Below are 23,332 nucleotides of genomic sequence, written 5' to 3'. Positions count from 1 at the left end.
GTAAGGTAGACAGACCTCATCGCATTTACTGGATGGTCTTTTTCTCTCCAGAAATTAAAACACATGTTCTTTTTTGAATGAATAATTTTCATGAAAATAATGTTTGGGCTATTTATTCTATTGTTTATGTGGAATATATTCCTGCGACAAAGTTCCCGTTTTACCAGCTGGTGTCTCCACTGAGTGGTAATTGAGGACGGAACAGTTTCCTGGTACTCCAGACAGTAAATCAGAGTGCAGCTGGTTGGTCAGAGTGCTAATCCGTTGGTGAAATATCCCCTTTTGTGCTTAGGTCTGCATTACCTTTGCAGATCAGCACACATATACATATATACTCAAGGGGTTCGGTGAGGGAGAAAGCGGACGTTTGTGTGTGTGTGTGTGTGTGTGATTGCGCACCAGCGCGCATATTGGCCAGTTCTGTTCCAGGCGAGCCCACTTGATCACACGCTGGCAGGTTAGCTTTTATGTGTAAAAGCGAAGTGACACAAGGACGGCTGTCTCACCCAGGTAGAACGCTGTAGATTTTATTCTTCCAATAACATCTTGCTACTGAGAGTTTTGAAAGGGGCTTATAAATGAAATGTATTATTATTATTATTATTATTATTATTATTATTATTATTATTATATACTGGCTTAATTTACTAGACTTAACTCAGAATGTGAAAACTGTCCATCTGCTATTTTTAATTAAAACCAGCCTTTGATAGATTCAGCAGCAGAACATCGAGAAGTGTGTTTATGTGGAGATAAAACTATGTAAGACTTTTTTAAAAACATAATTTTCATGTAAACTTTGGAGATCATATGACTAAACGTGCATGTTTACACAAGCTCATATAGGTTGCCGTTGGTCATCACCGTTGCATGATTTGTGATGTATTGTTTACGAACGAAAAGGCTCTTTGAAGTGAACGACAGGAGCCGGCTCCTAATAGGGAGCCGCTCTAATAGGAGCCAACTATTTTTTTCTCCTGATTTGGTCCCTTTTGGTTAAAGCCGCACGTGATTGGTCAAAATCCATGGTAGAAGAGGGAGGAGAGGGTGTTTTTACTCATAAACACACACACACACACACACACACACACACACACACACACACACACACACACACACACACACACACACACGCGCGCACACACAGGCACACACACACACTCACGCACACACACACACACACACACACACGGCACACACACACACGCAGACACACACACACACTCACACACACACTTGTGGCGGCACACACTCACGCACACACACACACACAAACACACACACACAGCACACACACGCGCACACACAGACGCACACACACACACACAAACACGGCGCACACACACACACACACGCAGACACACGCACTCACGCACACACACGCACACACACGCGCGCACACACACACACACACACACACGGCACACACACACACACACGCATGCAGACGCATATTTGCACACACCCAGTTTTATTGACCTTGTTTTGAGATGGCTCTTTGTTTTCTTACTTCATAATTTATTTTTTGTATCTCTCCATGTTGTACTCCATGTTGAGTATGTTCAGAAAAGTATAAATAAACCCATATGAATATAAAAAGATTTGCTCTACTGTATATTTTTTACATTAGGCATTCATTTGACATAAAACATTAGTTTTGGTAGTAAATTAAGCAACAAAAACAAAGAAAAAAAAACAGAAGCCATTTTGGAGCCAAAAGACTGGGCTCATTTTAGTGAGCCTAGCCAAAAGAATCAGATCTTTAAAAAGAGCTGATATCATTGATTTGCCATCAGCTCTGTTGTTAGTGAGGTGAGCTGGCTCTGTTGTCACATGAATTTTACAGAATGTGAAGTGTGGTGTGGGAGAGAAGAAAAAACGGCACATAAATGCATGCCAAATTCGTCACTATCCGCTGTAGTGTGTAAAACACAATCTTCTTTTCCCTGTGCTAATCTGCTGTTGCTACTTTATATACTAAGTGGATTATATTTTCAATAGTGCTGAGATTGGCTGTATTATATGCAGTGTTTGAAATAACGTCTGCCCGGACGCCCGAGGCGTGTAACTTCCAGTACAACTTCCAGAACCTCACTGGGCAGAATATATATATATATATATATACAGTAAAGTCTCGTTATATCGATATTCAAGGGAGTCCGAAAAAATATCGATATAACCGAGACTATCGATATATCCGACCCTGTTTGCATGTAATTTTCTCCGTGCGTGCATAGAAATAGTATCGATATAACCGGGACTATCGATATATCCGATATCGATATAACGAGACTTTACTGTATATATATATATATATATATATATATATATATATATATATATATATATATATATATAATAGCAGACATTGAAAACAGCTACAAGTACCTCGGTATACCACAGGCCAATGGCAACCTCGAACTAGCAACAAGGAAAGCGGCTACGACCAAATACCTCCAGCGGGTGAGGCAAGTCCTCAGAAGCCAGCTCAATGGCAAGAACAAGACCCGGGCAATAAACAGCTATGCCCTGCCAGTGATCAGATACCCTGCAGGAATAATAAGGTGGCCAAAGGAAGAGATCCAGACCACGGACGTTAAGACCCGAAAACTCCTCACCATGCATGGAGGGTTCCATCCCAAGTCCAGCACCCTGAGACTGTACACAAGCCGTAAGGAAGGAGGCCGGGGACTAGTGAGTGTGAGAGCCACTGTCCAGGGTGAAACATCCCAGCTCCATGAATACATTAAAGAAAAGGCTCCAACGGATGATGTACTGAGAGAATGTCTCAGAAAATGGGGAACAGAGGATGAGGTGCTGGATGAGGGACAATCATGGGATGAAAAGCCCCTACACGGGATGTACCACCGAACCATAGCAGAAGTGGCTGATCTCAAGAAGTCCTATCAGTGGCTAGAGAGGGCTGGCCTAAAGGACAGCACAGAGGCACTCATCCTGGCTGCCCAAGAGCAGGCCCTGAACACCAGAGCCATAGAGGCAGGGATATACCACACCAGGCAAGACCCAAGGTGTAGGTTGTGCAAAGAGGCACCTGAGACAATCCAACACATAACTGCAGGGTGTAAGATGCTGGCAGGGAAAGCCTACATGGACCGCCATAACCAGGTGGCTGGCATAGTCTACCGAAACATCTGTGCGGAGTATGGACTGGAAACCCCAAGGTCAAAATGGGAAACACCTCCCAAGGTGGTGGAGAATGACCGAGCAAAAATCCTGTGCGACTTCCAGATACAGACTGACAAGATGGTGATGGCCAACCAACCAGATATCGTGGTCATAGATAAAGGGGAAAGGAAAGCCGTTGTCGTGGATGTAGCGGTCCCGAGTGATGGGAACATCAGAAAGAAGGAACATGAGAAAATCGAGAAATACCAAGGGCTCAGAGAGGAGCTGGAGAGAGCCTGGAAGGTAAAGGTGACAGTTGTGCCTGTGGTGGTCGGAGCACTCGGGGCAGTGACCCCCAAACTCGACGAGTGGTTGCAACAGATCCCGGGAACAACATCGGATATCTCGGTCCAGAAAAACGCATTGCTGGGAACAGCACGGATACTGCGCAGAACCCTCAAGCTTCCTGGCCTCTGGTAGAGGACCCGAGCTAAAAATGTGGGACAGACACCCATGGGGGGACGAGACGAGTATATATATATATATATATATATATATATATATATATCACCTGTCATCTGTCATGGAAATATCAAATGAAAAAATACATTCAACAGTTATATTTATGTAGTGATTTGTACTTTAAAGTTCTTTTCCATTTAACTTGACCATTATTTGATTCTTTTTTTTCAAAATCGTTGAATTTTCAAATTTACCGTTCAAATACTAAGTAGAGACGAGCGGTGAGGCAGCAGCCGGCTGAGCCTCACCATGGATTGCGCAATGACTATGCTCACTGTGCTGGCTTGCTCTGCAGTGAGACCGCATTGCTGTCCCTCTGCATATCGCTATTAAAGTGTTCAAACACTTTTAGTATATGAACTAAATTTCTACAGTTTAGCTGGTGTATATAATGTAGAGTCACTTTAGATTACAAGAAACTTCGTCAGCAAACCTTTGCTGACGAACGTTTGCTGATGAAGTTTCTTGGATAAGAAGCGAAACGTCCGACACCTTCAAAGAAGTACAGATGACGGCTGAAGAAACCTTTTCATCGATAAACAAGGGGGTATTTTGCATGCATGCCCTCTTCCCCCACTCCGTCTGAAAATACAAAGATGTAGATCTCAATCAAACTTGGTGTACTTGTTGATAGCAATGGGACAACAGAAAATCTCATTTTTGTTCAATCGGAGTAGGAGTTTGGGGAATTTTTACATTTTTTGGGAAAAGGCGGCATGTTCTTTTTGCCCCAAAAAGTCTACATTTGTTATGCTGTATCTCCCAAACTTATCAGAATCAGAATCAGAATACCTTTATTCGTCCCGCAATGGAATCTGATTTACTAAAAAAAAAAAAAAAAAAAAAAAAAAAAAAAAAAAAAAAAAAAAATGCTTTAATGCTTTAATGTTGTCCCATCGATATGAACACGTACAACAAAATCTGCGTGATGCAACTACCTGGGTGATTTGGGACGGAATTGTGGTAGACCCATTGTGTTTGTTTTTGTTGTTTGCCTTCCTGTTCCAAGCAGTTTGATTCCATTTCGAAAGGTTGTGGTCTCCAGCATAAGCCCACAATTCTCATCTGTTCGGGCGCACGCATTCAGAGCGCACCGATTTGCCATTTTGAAGTATTCTCCGCCCTGCAATTGGCAGGCAACCTGTTTAGAGTGTCCACCGCCTAGTGCCGAAAGTCAGCTGGGATAGGCTCCAGCACCACCTGCGACCCCTGTGCGGATAAAGCGTTTTTTAAGATGAATAAATGAGTGATTTTTTTTTTCCATCAGCACATTTTTAGAACGGCTCTCATCTCTTTCTTGAGTGGATTTTGCCAAAGCCGAGCATCTTTCCCAATTATTCTATTGGCACATGGAAAATAGACGAGGTATGCGGCGAGGGCCAAAGAGGCACAGATTTTCGCGCATACAAAGTCCATTTCCTGAATGGCTCTGGAGCCAAGAATCTGGAATTGTTTGTTAGCAGGCATTACTTACATCGCCACAAAAGACCCTTGTTGAAAGAGAGAAAAAAATGATGTCACAAATGAGGAATGGACATTCAAACTAGTTCTGATGGCTCATTAGCCAAACAGTCATATTTCATTTTCATACCTGTCGGTTGCTATGCTGGGGTGTGTGGTGATGCAAGAGGCTTAAATGGATGTTTGTGACGCTCTCCTTTGGTCAGAAAGATAAAGGGAAAATAAATCAATCACATCGGTTGCTGTTTGTATTGCTTTATTCATCATGTCTTTCTCTGCTTAGACTCAGTAAGGAATGGACATGTTGACTTTACTTTACTCGTCTTTGATAAAGATGCTCACCCCAACATTTTTTACCCCAGTGTCCACGTGGACTGACTTAACAAAGCTCATTTTTTTTCTAAATTTTGGTGCGCTGATATTTGCAGGTGTCACGTCACTCGAGGCTAGAAGGCAGGACTCGAGTGACGAAGGAAGGTGGGAAGGTTCGATCCGAAATACACGACAGATTTCCAGGAGCAAAAAGTCGTTACTGAGACACGCATGCAAAAAAAATAAACAGGGAACGGTGAGCGACGCCGACTAACAGAGGCAGACCTGACGGCAAGGTAGTCGCGAGGGTAGCTTCTGGAATTCTCCGACGGAGACGGTAATGTGCGATCGGCATATATAGTCAGAAGGCACAATCAGTGAATGACAAACAGCTGTGGGAACCCAGGTGAGTGATGATGGGAGGGGCCGTCTCCGGGGAGCAGCGGAGGAGGTGACGGGAGGGGCGGGGTGCGCCCAGGACGGTGACGAGATGTGACAGCAGGTTTCAAAAGATTTGCATGCTTATTTATCAATCTTTATTCGCGTCAGTATACAAGTGCAGAACTTATCTCCACCATCAGCAATTTAACTGCTAATTATTCATGATAATCAATGATTGGATGAAAAACAATTAGGCTTTATTTTTGTCCAAATATCTGGAATCTCATCTTCTCAACCGTAAATATCTAATTTGTTTAGTCCTTCCGAAAAAGCTAAATTATTATACTTGTGCTGAATCAAAAGAAAACAATTGGTCAATATGTTTGCCGGTGTTGTGAATTTGTATTTACCAAATCAGTCTGAATCATAATTTAAATTGAATGAATGGTCTGTTTTTTTTAGCCTACTTAAAGCAGCTGTAATGGCTGTACGACAAGTGGATCAAACATTTTTTTTTCGCGGGCCACATTGTAGTTTCCTCTCGGGGCCCATTATGAATTTGGAGAAGCCATTAAAAATGTTAATCCCCTCTACAACTAATTTTCAAATCTGAAGTAAAGAATATTGACTGTTATTGTAGTTTACATGGAAAAATATGAAATTTTGGATCGGACTTTAGCAAGCATGATGCACTTTCATTTAATTTCATTTAATCGTTTAATTTGCTTTCGCGGGCTGAATAAAATGATAAGGCGGGCCAGGTTTGGCCCACGGGCCTTGACTTTGACACTTGTGCTATACGATGAGTACTGGATTGCGCAGCACTAAATAAGACGATAGGAAACACCGATCTGCAGTGTCTCTCCGCAGCGTGGTTCAGGTTGCACCAAAGTGACACTCAATCCTGCCATGGGTGTTTGGTTCTGACCAAAGGTACTGGGATCTAATGGCAGGATCACAACAATGCAGAACTGCCAGGGACTCCTGCCACTCAAACCATCAGTGACTGATGCGTGTGGGCATTTCGGCTATGCTGACTTTGATTAAAACACATTTTGGCATATCAGTGCTGGATTAAAAAACTGCTGTTACAGTCATAGTGAAATGTGTGTTGCCTTGGTGCAGGTGTGGAGCCAATAGAGGAGCAGAGCTCTGACCAGGGCGCTGGATACGATCGCCACAGGGCACCATGATCTCAAGCAGTGACTGAGTAAGAGCAGGAAGTCACCCACCCTCTCCACCCTTGCCGAAGATCATTTGTACGATGCCGTGTCAGGTTAGCAGATCCAAACGGAATGCCCCGTCTTTTTGAAGCAAAAAAAATAAAAAATACTTAACATGGTATAACACGATGAGTGATTTGGCTTTTGAAAACGCCCGATAAATTGCCATTTTGTAGGGTTTTTTTGAAATATTTTACAGAAATCCATCCCAATGAAATATGGTGGTGAACCATGCAGTTCACAAGTAGGCCTTCAGTAGTGCTATTTTCTGAATCAATCCACAGCTGCAATGATAAAAAAAAATATGGTGTGATTTACTCCACGTCCACTCGAGGGTACTGTTAGCCAGGAAAAAACTTGTGAAGAAAGGCGTTCTGTTATACACTGTTCGAGTTTTTACCATCAAACGTGTGGATTAATGATATGGGGTCAGAAGTCGCTCTTTCACATTACAAAGAAGGTTGAACCAACAGGATGGCGAAGCATCAATAATAACCTCATAAAATTGGATGGATGGATTATTAGTCTCGCAGAGGAGAAATTTAAATTTCACAGCAGCAAAGTTATGAAAGTAAGAGGAAAGGAAAGGAAGAAGTAGAAAAACAAATACAGGAGCTGCTGTAAAGGCAGCCACTCATGCGGTATCATCTTGAAGTAAAAAAAGAAACGAAATTCAATAACAAATAATGTTACATAACACAAAAGACAGAATGTCAATCAATCTTAAGCACTTTCTGCACCGTCTTTGTTGCATGAAGCAGTTCTAGATGAAAGAGGAGCGGATCGAAGCATCCTTTTCACCAGTGGATCAGAGATGTCATGGTGGAATGTGCACGTCTGCTACTAGCTAATTTTATATATTTTTTATTATTTGTTATTTTTGCTACCCTCTGAGCTGTCCGACCTTTATTAATGATGTCCATCTTTTCTTGAAAAGGCCGTTTTGAAAATAGCTTTAACAGGAAACCTGCAAGCGAATCAATTTCTTCCAAATCATATTTTGTGTGTTCACCTCTTGGCTAAGTTGAACCACAAAGCAATTTCAAGAATTCAGGAAGAAAGAGTTCCAATATGTTGAGAAGCAGCCATCTTATGGCCATTTGGCTAATTTGCAGTGCTTCTTGTGAAAGATGAACTTCTGTGTTATCCTCCATCTTGTGCGGGGATTTCAAGGGCTCGTACTTCATTGCTCGCAGCTTCAGTTTAAATTGCCAATATTCTGTGTCAAATGCAAAAATCCACTTCACTGAAATATCAAACATGAGGTGATGTAGCTACGGTTAAATGTCCCATCTTGGACGTCAGGGGTGACCTAATCGGTACTCAAGGGGCATGTTTTAATTGTTTCTCTCCTAACTTAACCCGATCTGCGTACTTCCACCTACGCAATATCAATCGTCTTCGCCCGTCTCTCACCCCTCACACCACTGCTATCCTCGTTCATAGTCTTGTCACCTCCCGGATAAACTATTGCAATTCACTTCTCCTTGGTGTCCCTCAAAAACTTCTCCACAAACTTCAACTCTTGCAGAATTCTTCAGCCCGGGACATCACCAGAACCTCATCGTTCCACCACATCACCCCGTCCTCCAAGAGCTCCACTGGCTCCCGGTCAATATAGAATCAACTTCAAATTTCTTCTTTATACATTCAAAGCTATCCATAACCTTGCCCCCCATACCTATCTGACCTTCTTCAAATTTCTCAAGAAAGCTGAGGATCCACTGGCAGATCGTATACATTTAAAGACCTTCTTCTAATTTCTATTCTCTGTCGTTCCCTCAGATCCTCTTCCTCCCTCCACCTCTGTGTGCCCCCCCCCCCCCCTGCCCGTCTCAGCACGATACGGGACAGAGCTTTCAGCTGCTCTGCCTCCAAACTCTGGAACTCACTTCCTCCCAACATTCATAACATTGATTCTTTTCCCACCTTCAAATCCCATCTCAAAACCCACCTATTTAAAATTGCATTTTCTCTGTAGCTCTTTCTCTTGTTTCTATTTATAATTGTATTTTATTGATTGCATTCTATTTTGTGATTGTATTTTATTTAGTATAGTACCTATGCTTGTCTGTGACTGTAAAGTGTAAAGTGTCCTTGAGAGCTTAAAATAAAATGTATTATTATTATTGTTATTATTATTATTATTATTATTATTATTATTATTATTATTATTATTATTATTATTATTATTATTATTATTATTATTATTATTATTATTATTATCACACTTGCAATTCAAATGATTTATTTAAATCTTGACTATCCTTCATTTTGACCAGAATTTTTAGTTCGCACGTTTTTAAAGTCAGTGGTCTCTGAAGGATTCTTTTGTTTGCTTTGGTTCTCGAGTTTACCATTCATGAGTGACCGGACTGGCCATTTTGTTGACTGGCCACTTTGTTCATCTTTGCTTGAGCATTACCCTTCCCATGTAAGACTATTAAAGGACAACCGACGTCTCCGGACAAGTTGTGTCCATAATTTGTAAAATGGCTTCAAATGACTTCTACTGGGCGTATTTTAATAAGATTCCACCGCATATAGCTATATTTGACGTTTTAAGACTCGCGCTGAACATTCAGGAAGTGTTGTTTTTGAGTTGGTGACGAGTGCTCACGTGACGTCAGAAAAGGACCGCCTCCTGACCGTAAAAAAAGACGCATTGTAGCATCTTTCCATCACGTCAATGTATATTGCTGTACTGTTTTTTTGAAACCCTGGTGTTACATCCAAAAGCCGCCAGCAGAGGGAGTCCAAGCTCCATGCAAGGAATTTATCAGCCTGTGGAAAGGGCTGATTCATTCCTCACAGCTCGGTGGCCATTTTCTTGCCTCTTTTTGGGTGAGACATCCCCCCTGCCCGTTTGCCTCAAAATGACACGGAATAAATTATTTAATCGATTGCAAACATGTATTGTTTCCTCTTTAGAAGTATTTGAATCATATTCATAACTGGATGTGTAACAAGAAAGCATATTCTCTGAATCTGAAGCCATTGTTTTGATTCTCCAGCAAGGCAAGAGGTCTTGGGGTGACGTCACGAACTGTAGGCGGGACTTTCTGAAAATGCCCAATTCGCAGCTCAATTTTTTGCAGATTTTGGACACTAAGTCATTTTTATTGGTGTTTTGCATTTGAATAAAAATATCATACTGCGTGTTTTGGGTATTTTAGATGCTATAAACGTTTTTCTGGTGTCAGTTAAAAAACAAAAAAGTGACATCGGTTGCCTTTTAAGTGTCGTTCGTCCCTTTGGTGGTACTTCGTTCTATAAGGCAATGCCCCTTTTTTCTTTGGTGCAAGTTTAATCGAGTATTTAGTTTTTGTTTTTCCCACATGGTGAAATGTGACTAATGTATTCCAACTTTGTCTCATGCAGACTTGCTAGAATAAACATGGCCTATTTACCAACGCCCCCCCCCCCCCCACCAAAAAATAAATAAAAAAGATATTTGTTCATGAGGAGGTGCCTTCGTCAGGGATGTCTGCATTATTCATGGTGCGCTCTGAGCACGCTTGGGCCATGTACACCAAGCTCAGCATTTCTTTGGGATTTCCACCGTGGAAAATCACAATTGTGTATTTCTCTCTGTTCTGCAGGCTATTGTATGAACGATCCAAATTCAACCTCACCCCACCAGACCGGTTTAATGAAGGATTTTGTTGTTTTATAAGAATCGCTTCTTTTACCCCCCTTTCAAACCATCTATGTTCTTTCGCTAAGATTTTAACCTCATTGTCGTCAAATGAGTGGTTGATAGCTTTTAGGTGCAAATGTACTGCCGATTGAGGCCCACTAGTATTATCCCAGCGATGTTGATGAAGTCTTTTTTTGAGAATTTGTTGAGTCTCCCCAATGTACTGCTCTTTACAATTTTCATTCTTACAATGCATTGAATAAACTACATTACTTTGTTTTTAATTTGGTAGCGTATCTTTTGGATGCACTAATTTTCGCCTTAACGTGTTTATCGGTTAGAAATAAGTAGGAATTTTGTGTTGCCAAAGGACTCTGTAATTTTTCAGAAACTCCTGCAATGTAAGGTATTGCTACTCCTCTCCTTTTTGTATCTTGAGAATTTTTGGTTTCATTCCCTATTCTTTCTTTCTGACATTTGTTCAATGACCACTGAGGGTACCCACAGTTAGTGAGTGCTCTCCTGATGTTTTGACTCCTTTTCTCTACCTTCAATGCTAGTTGGTATTAGTTTAGCCCTATGCTGGAGGGTTCTGATAACTAATAACTTGTGTTGTAACGGGTGGTTAGAGTCAAAAAGTCAGTATTGGTCAGTGTGCGTAGCCTTCTTAAAGACTTCTGTTTTTAGCGCTCTGTCCTCTTTTATAATTACTTTACAATCCAAGAAGGCTAGTTGGTTCTCTTGAATGTCCTCACGAGTAAATTTAATGTTGAAGTCTACAGAGTTGAGGTGATCTGTGAAGGATTGAATTTCTTGTTTTTTAATTATGACAAAAGTATCGTCCACATATCTAAACCAGTGTCTATAGGTTTTGTCCTCGGGAAGGATGTGAGGGCCTATTTCTCCATCTCTTCCATGTAAAGATTAGCCACTATGGGTGAAACTGGTCAGCCCATAGCACAACCATGAATTTGTTTATAAAATTTCTCCCGAAATTGAAAATATGTACTATTGAGGCAGATTTTCAATAATTGGCAGATGTGATCGGTTTAAGTTTGGTTCTTTCATGCAGAGACATGTCCGCCAGCAGTCTCGTCCTCACCACTAAGACTGCTGCTGGGGTTGGGACAGATGTAAAGAGAGAAGTCACATCGTATGATGCCAAAGTTTCCTCAGGTTCCAATATGAGGTCTTTGATCCTCTCTACAAACCCTGTGGTGGTAAAAGAAGCGATTCTCATAAAACAACTAAATCCTTCATTAAACCGATCTGGTGGGGTGAGTTTCAATTTGGATCGTTCATACAATAGCCTGCTTAAGCAAAACAGTTTAGGCAACATCCGTAATGCTGATGAGGTGATACCGGTGGGAGTGGGGGTAATAGGCCAGTCGTTAGTCAGGAATGTAGGAACAATCAGTGGGGCCACAGGGAGTGGTCCTCTGCTCCCCCCAACCTGAGAGTAGGGACCTATCATAGCTGTGTCCGGTGCCGCCATGTCCGGACATTAGGGATATATAAATAGGGCCGATACGACCAGTCAGACTTTAGTTCGCTGACGAAGCCTCTTGGATAGGAGGCGAAACGTCCGAAACCTTCAAAAAGTATAGATGACGGCTGAAGAAACCTTTTCATCGATGGACCACTCCTGTACGACTGAGAGCTTACACAGAAACATGTAATAATGTAATCCCACAACGGGACGGAAAATTGTAATGAATGAGCTCACCAACACAATCCTCTCGGTATTGCCATGATTTGCAGCTTAGAGAATGCCAAGCGAGCATTGTCGGAGCTGGGTTGAAGCCCTTACGTGGCTCCTCATTGGAACACAAAACCCAGGTGGGGTTTGGCCACGCTGCAGGGAGGGGGAGAGGTGTGTGTGTGTGTGTGGGGGGGGGGGGGGGGTTGGAGTACAAATGGAAAAGCTTCTTTGTGACGAGGCTGTCGCCGCCTGCCCCGCAGAGTCGGAGTTTTCGGTGAGCGGCTTTCTGGAGTTCGCCAGCGACTCGTGTGAAGAAGACAAGGGGAGAAACGCCCCCCTTCTCAGCAGCCTCCGCCATCTCAGCGCGCACGGGGGGGGCCGCCGGAATGTCAGGGGAGGGTGACCATGGTAACCGGAAAGATGACGCCAAGAAGCACAGGTGGGACATTCTCCAGTTATTTGCCAGCAGATGACAGTTAGAGATGCATATTTGTCTCAAAAAATGTCTCTGCATGTTTTGCGCTTACAATTTTCAAGTGAAATACCGTCATAGCCTGAAAGACCAATTAGTACGAAAAACGGTATTACATGATATGATCTTGGTGTTCAATTGTGTTTTTGCGCGCACATGTGTTTTTGTGGACATCAGATGTGCAGAGAATAATCGGCTTTGCTTTTTGTTGCCAATCCGAGTCTCCCTGCCCAATGCATGCTGCATGCTTTGTTGCTCAACCGAGGGGCAATGTTTCATTTCCGCCGAGGCTCATTCCAACTTGGCTTCTCTTGCTTGATCCAACAAGTGATCCTTGAATAATTTAGCAGGCACGGAAGATGCAGCACTAGCTGACTAGCTCTGAAAGGGAATTTGTATTAACTCGACAAATGCATCACCAAACAAATCACTGTGTGCTAATCCCTTATACCAGGGCTGCCAAACTAATTTTTTTGCCACGGGCCACATTGTAGCTACGGTTTCCTCTCGGGGGCCGTTATGAATTTGGGGAAACCATTAGAATGTTTCATCCCCTCCAAATATTACATACAGACCGCACAACAAATTAATGAGTAATTAGTTTTCAAATCAGAAGTCAATATTCAAGACTGCTGTTATGGTTTACATACGACAATTAGAATTTTTGGTTCAGACTTCAATAGCATCATAGCACTTGCCATGCTTGATTTGCTTTGACTGGCCTAATAAAATGACGTGGCGAGCCAGATTTGGCCCCCGGGCCTTGACCTTGACATCTGTTGTTATACAAATTGAGATTTATTCAACCTTGAGTGCCGCATTAATACAAGTCATATTTATTTTTATGCTGAACAACAGTCACGTTCATATGGTAACCCTGCCTAAAATGTTTGTCATTGTTGAATTGAAGGGGGAAAGCAAACATGAAGCTGGGGGACAATTCTAATCATATGTGGACTAACAATACGGTGAAAAACTAATGTCCTATATTGAGGGTGCAGGCAAGAGGCAAAGTGGGCCAAAACCGGCTCCATCTTGCATCACTGCTCTGCTCCTCTGAGCACAGATGCTCCCCCACCACCCAGCCTCTTTCTGTCGTGTTTATTTAACAGAAATAATGGTGTGTATTTGGGTAGACACCATCTGCCTACTGCACAAATAATTGTAAAACAGCTTCGCGCTCGTGACAGGTGTAAGGAGACACACCTGCGTCCGTTTTAGCACACCGGCTGGTGATCAAATCATATACAGCCCTCAGCCGTATTATCTTGCAGGGCAGCTTTTAAAAAGGTCCAAAAATAAATTGTCAGGATTTAAAATGCATTCTTCTGATTCTATTGACTTGTTGTAAAAAAACAATTTCATGTGTTCCGATCGAGAAAGGATTAAATAAATGAACATCGACTCATGCCAATGTGGGTTATAGAAAACTTTGAATCACCTGGAGACCGAGGCAAAATTAGAGCTGACTTTGTTTCTCTGTCATCAAAACTGCTGATCCATAGAACATCTCTTCCGGCACCAATGTTCTCCCGAAATGATGTCAGCATCTGGAGCATCTTGAAAAAATGCATCGGCATGGTGAGAACAAACTCAAACTATCTATCGATCTATTCATCTAGACATCTATGCCTCCATGTGTTTATTTATTTATTTATTTAATTGTTGCATACTTGATTTATTATATGCTCTATGGAGGAAAACAGAACTTGACTTGGTACTCTTTGTATTAAGGAGGCAAATAATCATGCAGCTGGTGAGGAAGGCGTTCATCAGCAATGACTCAAGGACTTGTCAGCTATATATGGCAAACAACAAATGTAGCGACATTTTGTTTGGTTACTGAAGACTTGTAGGGTCTCGGCAACTCCTTTGTGTGGCGTCTTTTTTCAAATGATGGCGCTTGCGCAAACCCAGGGCTGGTTAATAAAAAAAGAGATGTCACAATTTGAAAAAAAAAATACTTGCAGACACATTTTCAGACAAAAGGTACATAACAAAAAAAGTTGCTTTAACTTTACACGCGGGGGGGGGCATGCTATTTTTGGCCGAACTATTTTTATAAAAGCAATTAGAAAGGTGTCTCCTCTTTTGAGGCCATAATGCGAAAGTACATGCTTAGGACCTCACATAGGCCTTATCAATATGGATGAATTATGTCTACTTAACTTGGCCCATAAAAGTGAAACAGGACTTTAGCAAGGATCATGAAATTTCACAAGTTTGATTTGCTTTCGCGGGCCGAATAATATGACGTGGCGGGCCAGATTTGACCCCCGGGCCTTGACTTTGACACCATGGTATACAGCAATGATTATTATGAAAACACCAAAATCAGTACGGCTCCTTTAACATGCTTCACCATATTTGTGTCGTCTCTTAGGAGCTGTCCAAGATTGCCATGCCGGTAATATTAAACGAGCCTCTGAGCTTCCTGCAGCGGATTTCCGAATATATGGAGCACACCTATCTCATCCACCGGGCCAATGCCACTCCCGACTCGGTGGAACGGATGAAGGTAACAGTCACGCTCTTCAGTCAGCAATAGAAGAAAAATCTGAAATGGTGTTGTGCAAAAAATGGCGATAATTCTTGATACTTATTTGTGCTACAAATAAAAATAGATGCAGAGGAGGTAGTAACAGTGGAACATTTTGGAAGATGACCTTATTGTACATAGTATGAATGGATCAGTGGTAGAGTGGTTGTCTCCCAAGCTGGGAGCGAGACACTAAATCCTAATTTGCTCCCATAATACACTTTGGGCACTGTACGGCAGGGGTGTCAAAGTCATTTTTTGCCGCGGGCCACATTGTAGTTATGGTTTCCTCTCGAGGGCCGTTATGAATTTGGGGAACCCATTAGAATGTTGAAATCCCTTCAAATATTACATATAGAGCACACAGCAAATTAATGAATAACTCATTTTCAAATCTGAAGTCAAGAATAATGACTTTTATTGTGGTTGACATCCAAAAATATGAAATTTTGGCTCAGATTTTAGCAATCATCATGGAATTTAACAAGTTTGATTTGCTTTCGCGGGCCAAAAAAATGATGTGGTGGGCCGGATTTGGCCCACGGGCCTTGACTTTGACACCTGTGCTGTACGGTGTCGATAAAACGCTGCTTAAAGGACAACGACACCATTTTTTATTTCCTAACTGACATCAGAAAAACATTTTATAGCATCTAAGGTACCCAAAACATGCAGGCTGATATTTTTAGTCAAATGCAAAACACCAATAAAAATGACTTAAAGTGTCCCAAAACTGCCACAAAATGAGCTTGAAACTGGGGAGATTCAGAAAGTCCCGCCCCTTTTTTCGTGACGTCACGTCAGGATACTCCTTCACAAACTGCCTTGCTCCATAATCAAAACATCGGCTTCAGAGCCCCCCTCCTGATCCCCTTTCAAATTGCTGCTGTGGACTGCAAATTTCCCCATTGTGGGACGAATAAATGTTTTCTGATTCTGATAGTTCAGATTCGGAGAAGATGCTTTCTTGTTGCTCATCCAGTTATGAATATGATTCAAATAGTTCTGAAGGGGAAAGCATAAATGTTTGCAATCGATTAATGCAGTGTGACTAAATGAGTAAACATGCATCAAACTTCCGCTATCCAAGCGCCGAATCGCTAACTCTCTGGTTAGCTTCCTCGTTCACCTGCGCTGGTGCTCAACTTACTCGACTCCACTGCTCCCTTGGAAATGGACTGATTTGTCCGCTGGGAATTTGTGTAAACTTACACCTTCTTTATGCGTGTTACGGCAATTGGCTGCGACACACAACGATTCACCATCGCGTTATTTATGTAATGTTCCTTCTAATTTCGTGATCAACACGGTGTTTTTAGATGAAAAAAATACCCAAAATGCATTGTGTGTCACTTACGAAAACAAGACATCATGAATATTCAGCGCGAGTCTTAAAACGTAAAATAAAGCTATATGCGTAGGAATCTTTGTAAAATGCGCTCAGTAGAAGTCATTTGAAGTGATGTTACAAATTATGGACGCCACTTCTCCGGAGGTGTCGGTTGTCCTTTAAAGCAGTCAATTTGGCATTTATTTATGATTCTGAACTAATAACATTCCAAACACTTTCCACAGCCATGTTGACTTGTTTAAATTAGGCCAGTTAAGATGTCATTTAAGGTGTCCATTGTCTCACTGCAGAAGCTCAGACTGTAGAAGAAAAAACGTGCTCAAATTGTCTGTATTGTATGTGGCTCTCGGTCATATCACCATACACAAATCTGCCCCTCCGCTGGGTCCGCTCCTGGGTCGGGCAATCAGCAAAGCACCCTTTATCCGATGCTAACGTTCTTAGCAAATGCTAATCTGCACTGCTGCTTACCTTTGAAGGGGTGCTCTGGATTTTCGGTCGACCCTACTGATCACGCCACAGGAGATGCTCTGTGACATAAATCTTAACCAGCTCCCGCAATAGGTTGTAGCTTGTAGGCCGGGTTCTTTAACTCATTCACTGCCATTCCCAAATTTATTCGGGAATTGAAAAGCATGACATGGAGCGCCATTCCCGGATTAGTTTTTTCTTGTGGGTGGGGTGTCGATAAAGCGCTGGTCAGATCTCTAGCGATGTTTTTCCCTCCCACATGGGGACAGCATTTGCCTTTGGAACAGCCACTGACCTTTTTAAGCTCAGATAACTCCAGGCCCATATCACTTAGGAATTAACTTTTTTTCTGATGAAAGAAGAGAATCTAAGGTTTCTTCGCCTGCATTGAATGTATATATATGACTAAATCTCAATGTTCTGTGGGTCTTGCAATTTGTGTGAAAATGACAAAAACCTTGGCACTGGAGTGAACACATTTTGCACATTGTCTGGCAGTGAATGAGTTAATGCTTCAATTTACAATTTTGTGCATTGTGAAGCTGTCAATCTCCCACGCCGTTTCAGTGCGTCGCAGCGTTTGCGGTGTCAGCTGTGGCATCACAGTGGGAGAGGACTGGCAAACCCTTCAACCCGCTACTGGGCGAGACCTTTGAGCTCATCAGGTCAGATGCCGCGCTCTATCGCTTAATGAATGCTCCAATCCCCTACACAGTTGATGAGATGAATACAGTAAATCCCCCGTCGTTAATGGGGACCAGAACCCCCAGCGATAGGTGAAAATCTGCAAAGTAGTACTGTCCACTCTTTGTTTCACTCTTCTCCAGAGATGATTTGGGCTTCAAGTGGCTTTCCGAGCAGGTGAGCCATCATCCTCCCGTCAGTGCCTTTTACGCCGAGGGCCTCAAGGAGGATTTCGTCTTCCACGGCTCAATCTACCCCAAAATCAAGTTTTGGGGCAAGAGCATCGAAGCAGAGCCCAAAGGAGTCATCACACTGGAACTTCCCAAGCGAGTGTCAAGTTGTACGTCTGCTTTGTTGTATCCTCCTCCTAATTTATCTCTGGGGTCTTCCATAGGTACAACGAAGCCTATACCTGGACAAACCCCACCTGCTGCGTCCATAACATCATCGTCGGTCAGCTTTGGATCGAGCAGTACGGTAGCGTGGAGGTCGTCAATCACAAGTAAAAGCAGCTACTCTTGTGCTGAGTGTATGCATGAGACCAATCGCTCACATAACAAAAGAGGAGACGTGACCCAAGAATCTGATTGTGACAGGACTGGCGAGCGCTGCTGCATGACTTTCAAACCTTGCGGCCTCTTTGAGAAGGATCTTCACAAAGTGGAGGGATACATTCTCGATAAAAGGTAGCATCTAATTCCTCTTACTGCTGCGAGGTAAGTTAATTGTGTCTCTTTTTGTTTTTGTCTGTGATACGCGAAACAAATACCATGGTGTTATCACTTCTACACGGTACTACTATTGTATGATACATGTCGATGTTTTTGTCTCAAGGCTTCGTCATTAGCATGTACACAATTCACACGGATAAACAGTCATTCCACTGTCCGGAATCTCGCCATGACCTTTTCACATCTATTAGCACCCTCTATTGGTGGCAAGATGTTCCTGTGACAAGTCCGTTTGCAATTGACTTCAAGCCCACTCGTGACCCTTATGGGGTACATTTGATTGGTCGCCACAGCGATGATATACAGTATACGGCACAGTTTTGATCACCAAATCCCCTTCCCAATGCAAACAATCTGTTTATATCCGAGTTTGGCACCAATTAATTAATGTAGTGTGTCAAAGATCCCACCTGCAGAGGGATGTGGATGAATTGGATATTGGAAAACTAATTTGTGGTATAAATGCAAGACAGCGTAGCTTAACTAGCTTGAAAATCCCTAAGCAGAGTTCAAATGTGTTTATTGTAGGAAAATATGCACTGTATAAAAACTGTGATTGCTTTCTATATGAACACATTCTTAAGATTTTGTTTCAAACAGCTCTGTTCCATTTACCATATTTGCGAGACTATAAGGCACTTTGGAGCATAAGGCAGCTTCAATTCAGAGCCTTTTTGAAAACATTTTTCATTGATGGGGCGCTAGAATGGAAGCTACAATAATTGCGACTAAACAGAGCTATGCTAAGTATTACAATACTGTACAATTCAATTTTCACAACCGCTGCAGGTGTAGCAAAGCACTTCAAATTCTATGTCCAAGAAATCGTTATATTGATCAATATATAAAGCACATCAAATTAAATGGTGCACTGTTGGCTTTTGAGAAAATGTAATGTTTTTATCAATGTCTTATTGTGTGGAAAAACAGTATTCCTTCTGTGGGTTACAAATACTATTTTGAAGATCTTATGTTTGCAGCAAGAGGAAGCTCTGTGCCATCTACGGCAAATGGACTGAGTGCTTATACGCCGTGGACCCAGCAACTTTCGATGCTAACAAAAAATCTGATAAAAGGAGTTCAGAAGAGAAAAGGGCTTGCAAAAGGGTGTGGGTCTTTTTTTCATTCTTCGCACCAGGTGTGTTGAGCTCTAAGTTCAGTCATTGGTGGCTGTCTGTGTGTTTGCGTGCATGTGTCTCATCTGACCTCAGAACAGCGTAGATGAGGAGCCTGAGGAGATGCCGCCGCCTGACACCGAGACAGTGCAGGTGATCCCGGGAAGCGAGCTCATCTGGAAGATAACGCCTCGTCCCAACAACTCTGCTAAGGTCAGCCAGCTTGAAAAATGAGGAATCTTTGTGTACTTGTTGTCTCCAGCACGTCTCCACCTTCTCCGTTTTGCAGTTTTACGCCTTCTCCACATTCGCCATGCAGCTGAACGAGTTAGACAAGAAGATGGAGGGGCTTCTGCCGTCCACGGACAGTCGTCTTCGACCTGACATCCGCGCCATGGAAAACGGAGATATCGGTGTGACCTTCATCTGACATCCATAAATTCAGCTGTATTCTAGTCGACAGAATCAGATTTAGTTGACATAAATTGTTTGGCTAAAATAAAAAGGCAAATTAACCTTGGCGCGTGCACACACACACACACACACACACACACACACACACACACACACACACACACACACACACACACACACACACACACACACAATCAAATCAAGCGTGTAGAAGTATGATTAGATGTACAGTACTTTCATTGGGGGGTACATTGTGATCTACAGTACTTAGAGCACAGATTTCAAAGTCAAGGCCCAGGGGCCAAATCTGGCCCGCGAAAGCAAATCAAACCTCATTAATGCTGCTAAAGTCCGAATCAAAATTAAAAATTGTCCTATGTAAACAGTCATTATTTTTTACTTCAAATGTGAAAACTAGTTATTCATTCATTTGTTGTGTGCTCTATATGTAATATGTTGAGAAGACTAAACATTCTAATGGCTTCCCCAAATGTATGACGGCCTCTGACAGGAAAACGTAACTACTGACTTTGACACCATTGACTTAAAGGACAACCGACGTCACTTTTTTGTTTCTTAACTGACATCAGGAAAACGTTTTATAGCATCTAAAATACCCAAAACACGCAGTATGATATTTTTATTCAAATGCAAAACACCAATAAAAATGACTTAAAGTGTCCAAAATCTGCAAAAAAAATTGAGCTGCGAATTAGGTATTTTCAGAAAGTCCCGCCCCCAGTTCGTGACATCACGCCAAGACGTCTTGCATTGCTGGAGAATCAAAACAATGGCTTCAGATTCGGAGAATATGCTTTCTTGTTACACATTGTAATGTCATGAGAGGCTAGCTCTCAGCGGGACAGGACAAGGAATGCAATGGGCGACAGGTTTGAATGCAAACAAAGGTTTTAATAAAGGGTTTCAGGGGGAATTCACAAGCAACAAAGGCAATAATAGCGTCTCTTCCAATACTTAAATCATAATAAAGTCTCTTCTGAGGTGAAACTGAAGACGGAGTTCTTTTCCATGAGTTTCTAGGCCTCACCCCTCTTGATGTCCTCCTCATGTAGCCTAGCCACCTTTAGCAAGGGTCCGAATCCAGTGTCCTGTCGTATGGTCCCAACTGGCAATGAGTTCCACGTAGCAATCAGTTTCTCCACAGAGCACAGCAACAGAGCTTGTCTCCCCCGGCCTCCTCACTCAGAGGCTCTCTGCCTTAGGAGCCTTGCTTGCCAATCAAGCCGTGATCAGTCACAGATGTGGGGTTTGGATTGCTGCCTTCCACCAGAGGCACAAAATGTCGACCTCCTGTGGCCACCTCAGTTTCCACAGGCTGATAAATTCCTCATATGGAGCTTGGATGCCCTCTTCTGGCGGCATTTGGGGGCAACACTAGGTCCCCAGACCAAACAAGTACAGCAAAATACATTGACGTGATGGAAGGACCCCTACAATGCGTCTTTTTTTGGTCAGGGGCGTTCCTTTCGTGACTCGTCACAAACTCAAAAACAAGAATTCCTGAATATTCAGTGCGAGTCTTAAAACGTAAAATATAGCTATATGCGGTGGAATCTTCAGTCAGTAAAATCAGTAGAGTAGTTCAATCAGTAGAAGTCATTTGAAGCCATTTTACAAATTATGGACACAACTTGTCCAGAGACGTCGGTTGTCCTTTAAGAGTATGTGTGTGCGTGACTCCTGGTTTGGTAGATGTAGCAAGTGTTGAGAAGAAGCGACTGGAGGAAAAACAGAGGACAGCCAGGAAGAATCGCGGCAAGTCCACAGATGACCGGAAAACCAGGTAGTGTTCTGTTTGTGCGTACAGTCACAATTGTCTAAACTTTGTGTACGGCTATGGTGCACCGTGCCGGTGCACCATAGCCGTACTGACCCCGTTGATGTCTTACTGCTATTTGCATTGCTGTGCACCCCTGCAAAGATTCTTGATCCTTTGTTGTTGTTGAATGCCCACAGGTGGTTTCAGGAAGGAGCCAACCCGCACAACAAAGCTCAAGGGTGGTTGTACACAAAAGGTTACTGGGACAGAAAGTTCACACAGATGCCCAATATCTATTAGGACCAAGAAGGGCAAAGGTTCCCTTTGGACTTCCTTGAAATGTACATGTTGATTTTGTTGTAGATGATCACCAAGTTGAATAGATTCTTAAATACAGGCATGTGAGGTCCAGTGTGACCAATAGACCACAAAAACTGATGTAAGTAAAAGAGATTTAGGCAATTCATTAGTTTCACAGTCATTGGTCAAAATACGCTAGGTTAAAGAGTGACAATGTATCCTTGGAAAAGGTTGTGTTGCATGCAAATACAGACTAAGGCATTTGTGAATGATTTTTGGTGGAGCTACGGTGCTGCAATCAAGTGTACAGCTGCTCAGTGTTGCCAACGAAGCGACATTTTATTTCTAACATTCTGAAAAATCAAACCAGAAATCTTGACATATCAGTTATTGGGGAATCCCACATGTGAACTCACGTCATACTTGATGGGTGGGTTAGGGCACTTTAGAGACTTACGTCAACTTTTCCTGAGGATTTCATTTCGTGACCTTTGATTTATGGAAAACCATTTAATTCGCTGTGTGGTCTGATTACTGAGTTTGACTGTGTGTAAATTTTCAGTTTTCAAATATATTCACGGCAAGGGGTGAGCAACCTTTTTGCCCAAAGAGGTTGCATACAACCAACCCTCATTCAATTGACACATTGCTGCACACACATGATAGAAAACCACGGCCCATAACATGAACAAAATGGAAAAATAAAGTTTGTGGAAATTAAATTAGAGACCTGACCCAGATCCAAAAACACGGCAGGAAGCTCGAACGAGGATAGTTTTTAGTTTTTCTCTTTTTTAACAATGGCACAATACTGTGAAAACGTTTTAGTTAGGTACAATATGCAAATGTACAGTATATTCCTAGCAATAATTCCTTACGTATGTCCATTAATTACATGTGAATCACTCACCGTGCAGCCACACCCACCACCCTTATTATGTAAGTCGCTGCTCTGTTAAGAACCTTTCACTTGTTCAATAAAAGATCAAATATAACAGAAAGCTCTTTGTTTTACGTGTTTTAATTAAAGAGATAAAAATTACTTTGTGAGCGATTACGTCTTTCTGGACTCATTTTTCACTTTTAACCTCTGCTGTTGAGACCAAAA

General features: G+C 42.3%; 1 protein-coding gene across 8 annotated transcripts; it reads left to right on the top strand.

The window, feature by feature from the left end:
- Positions 1–321: 321 nt before the first annotated feature.
- Positions 322–23,236, top strand: LOC148891804 (oxysterol-binding protein-related protein 1). Of its 8 annotated transcripts, none has more exons than XM_089008173.1 (15): positions 322–510; positions 5,538–5,586; positions 5,672–7,078; positions 12,628–12,806; positions 14,345–14,420; positions 15,223–15,357; positions 17,768–17,865; positions 18,028–18,210; positions 18,279–18,386; positions 18,481–18,570; positions 19,596–19,722; positions 19,827–19,943; positions 20,020–20,143; positions 21,858–21,948; positions 22,122–23,236. In XM_089008173.1, exons 4-15 carry the CDS (start codon positions 12,754–12,756, stop codon positions 22,222–22,224), a joined length of 1,305 nt encoding a protein of 434 aa, XP_088864299.1. In that variant the 5' UTR covers positions 322–510; positions 5,538–5,586; positions 5,672–7,078; positions 12,628–12,753; the 3' UTR covers positions 22,225–23,236. The 8 variants fall into 8 exon arrangements, with proteins under 8 accessions (XP_088864299.1, XP_088864300.1, XP_088864304.1 ...); XM_089008174.1 differs by having other exon boundaries at positions 5,538–5,594; XM_089008178.1 differs by having other exon boundaries at positions 5,538–5,827; positions 6,928–7,012.
- Positions 23,237–23,332: the final 96 nt, after the last annotated feature.

This window comes from Hippocampus bargibanti, linkage group LG11, assembly GCF_051943395.1.
Source record: "Hippocampus bargibanti isolate YZ-2025 linkage group LG11, ASM5194339v1, whole genome shotgun sequence".
In the NCBI taxonomy this organism is placed as follows: domain Eukaryota; kingdom Metazoa; phylum Chordata; class Actinopteri; order Syngnathiformes; family Syngnathidae; genus Hippocampus; species Hippocampus bargibanti.
Note: the sequence above shows the minus strand (reverse complement) of the source record. Positions and strands in the feature narration are given on the sequence as shown.

Coding starts and splice junctions, on each gene's coding strand:
- LOC148891804 (XM_089008180.1), top strand. CDS start 12,754: ATGTCAGGGGAGGGTGACCATGGTAACCGGAAAGATGACGCCAAGAAG. Junction 18,211..18,278: donor ATCACACTGGAACTTCCCAA/GCGAGTGTCAAG, acceptor GGTCTTCCATAG/GTACAACGAAGCCTATACCT. Junction 19,944..20,019: donor GTCCCAACAACTCTGCTAAG/GTCAGCCAGCTT, acceptor TCCGTTTTGCAG/TTTTACGCCTTCTCCACATT.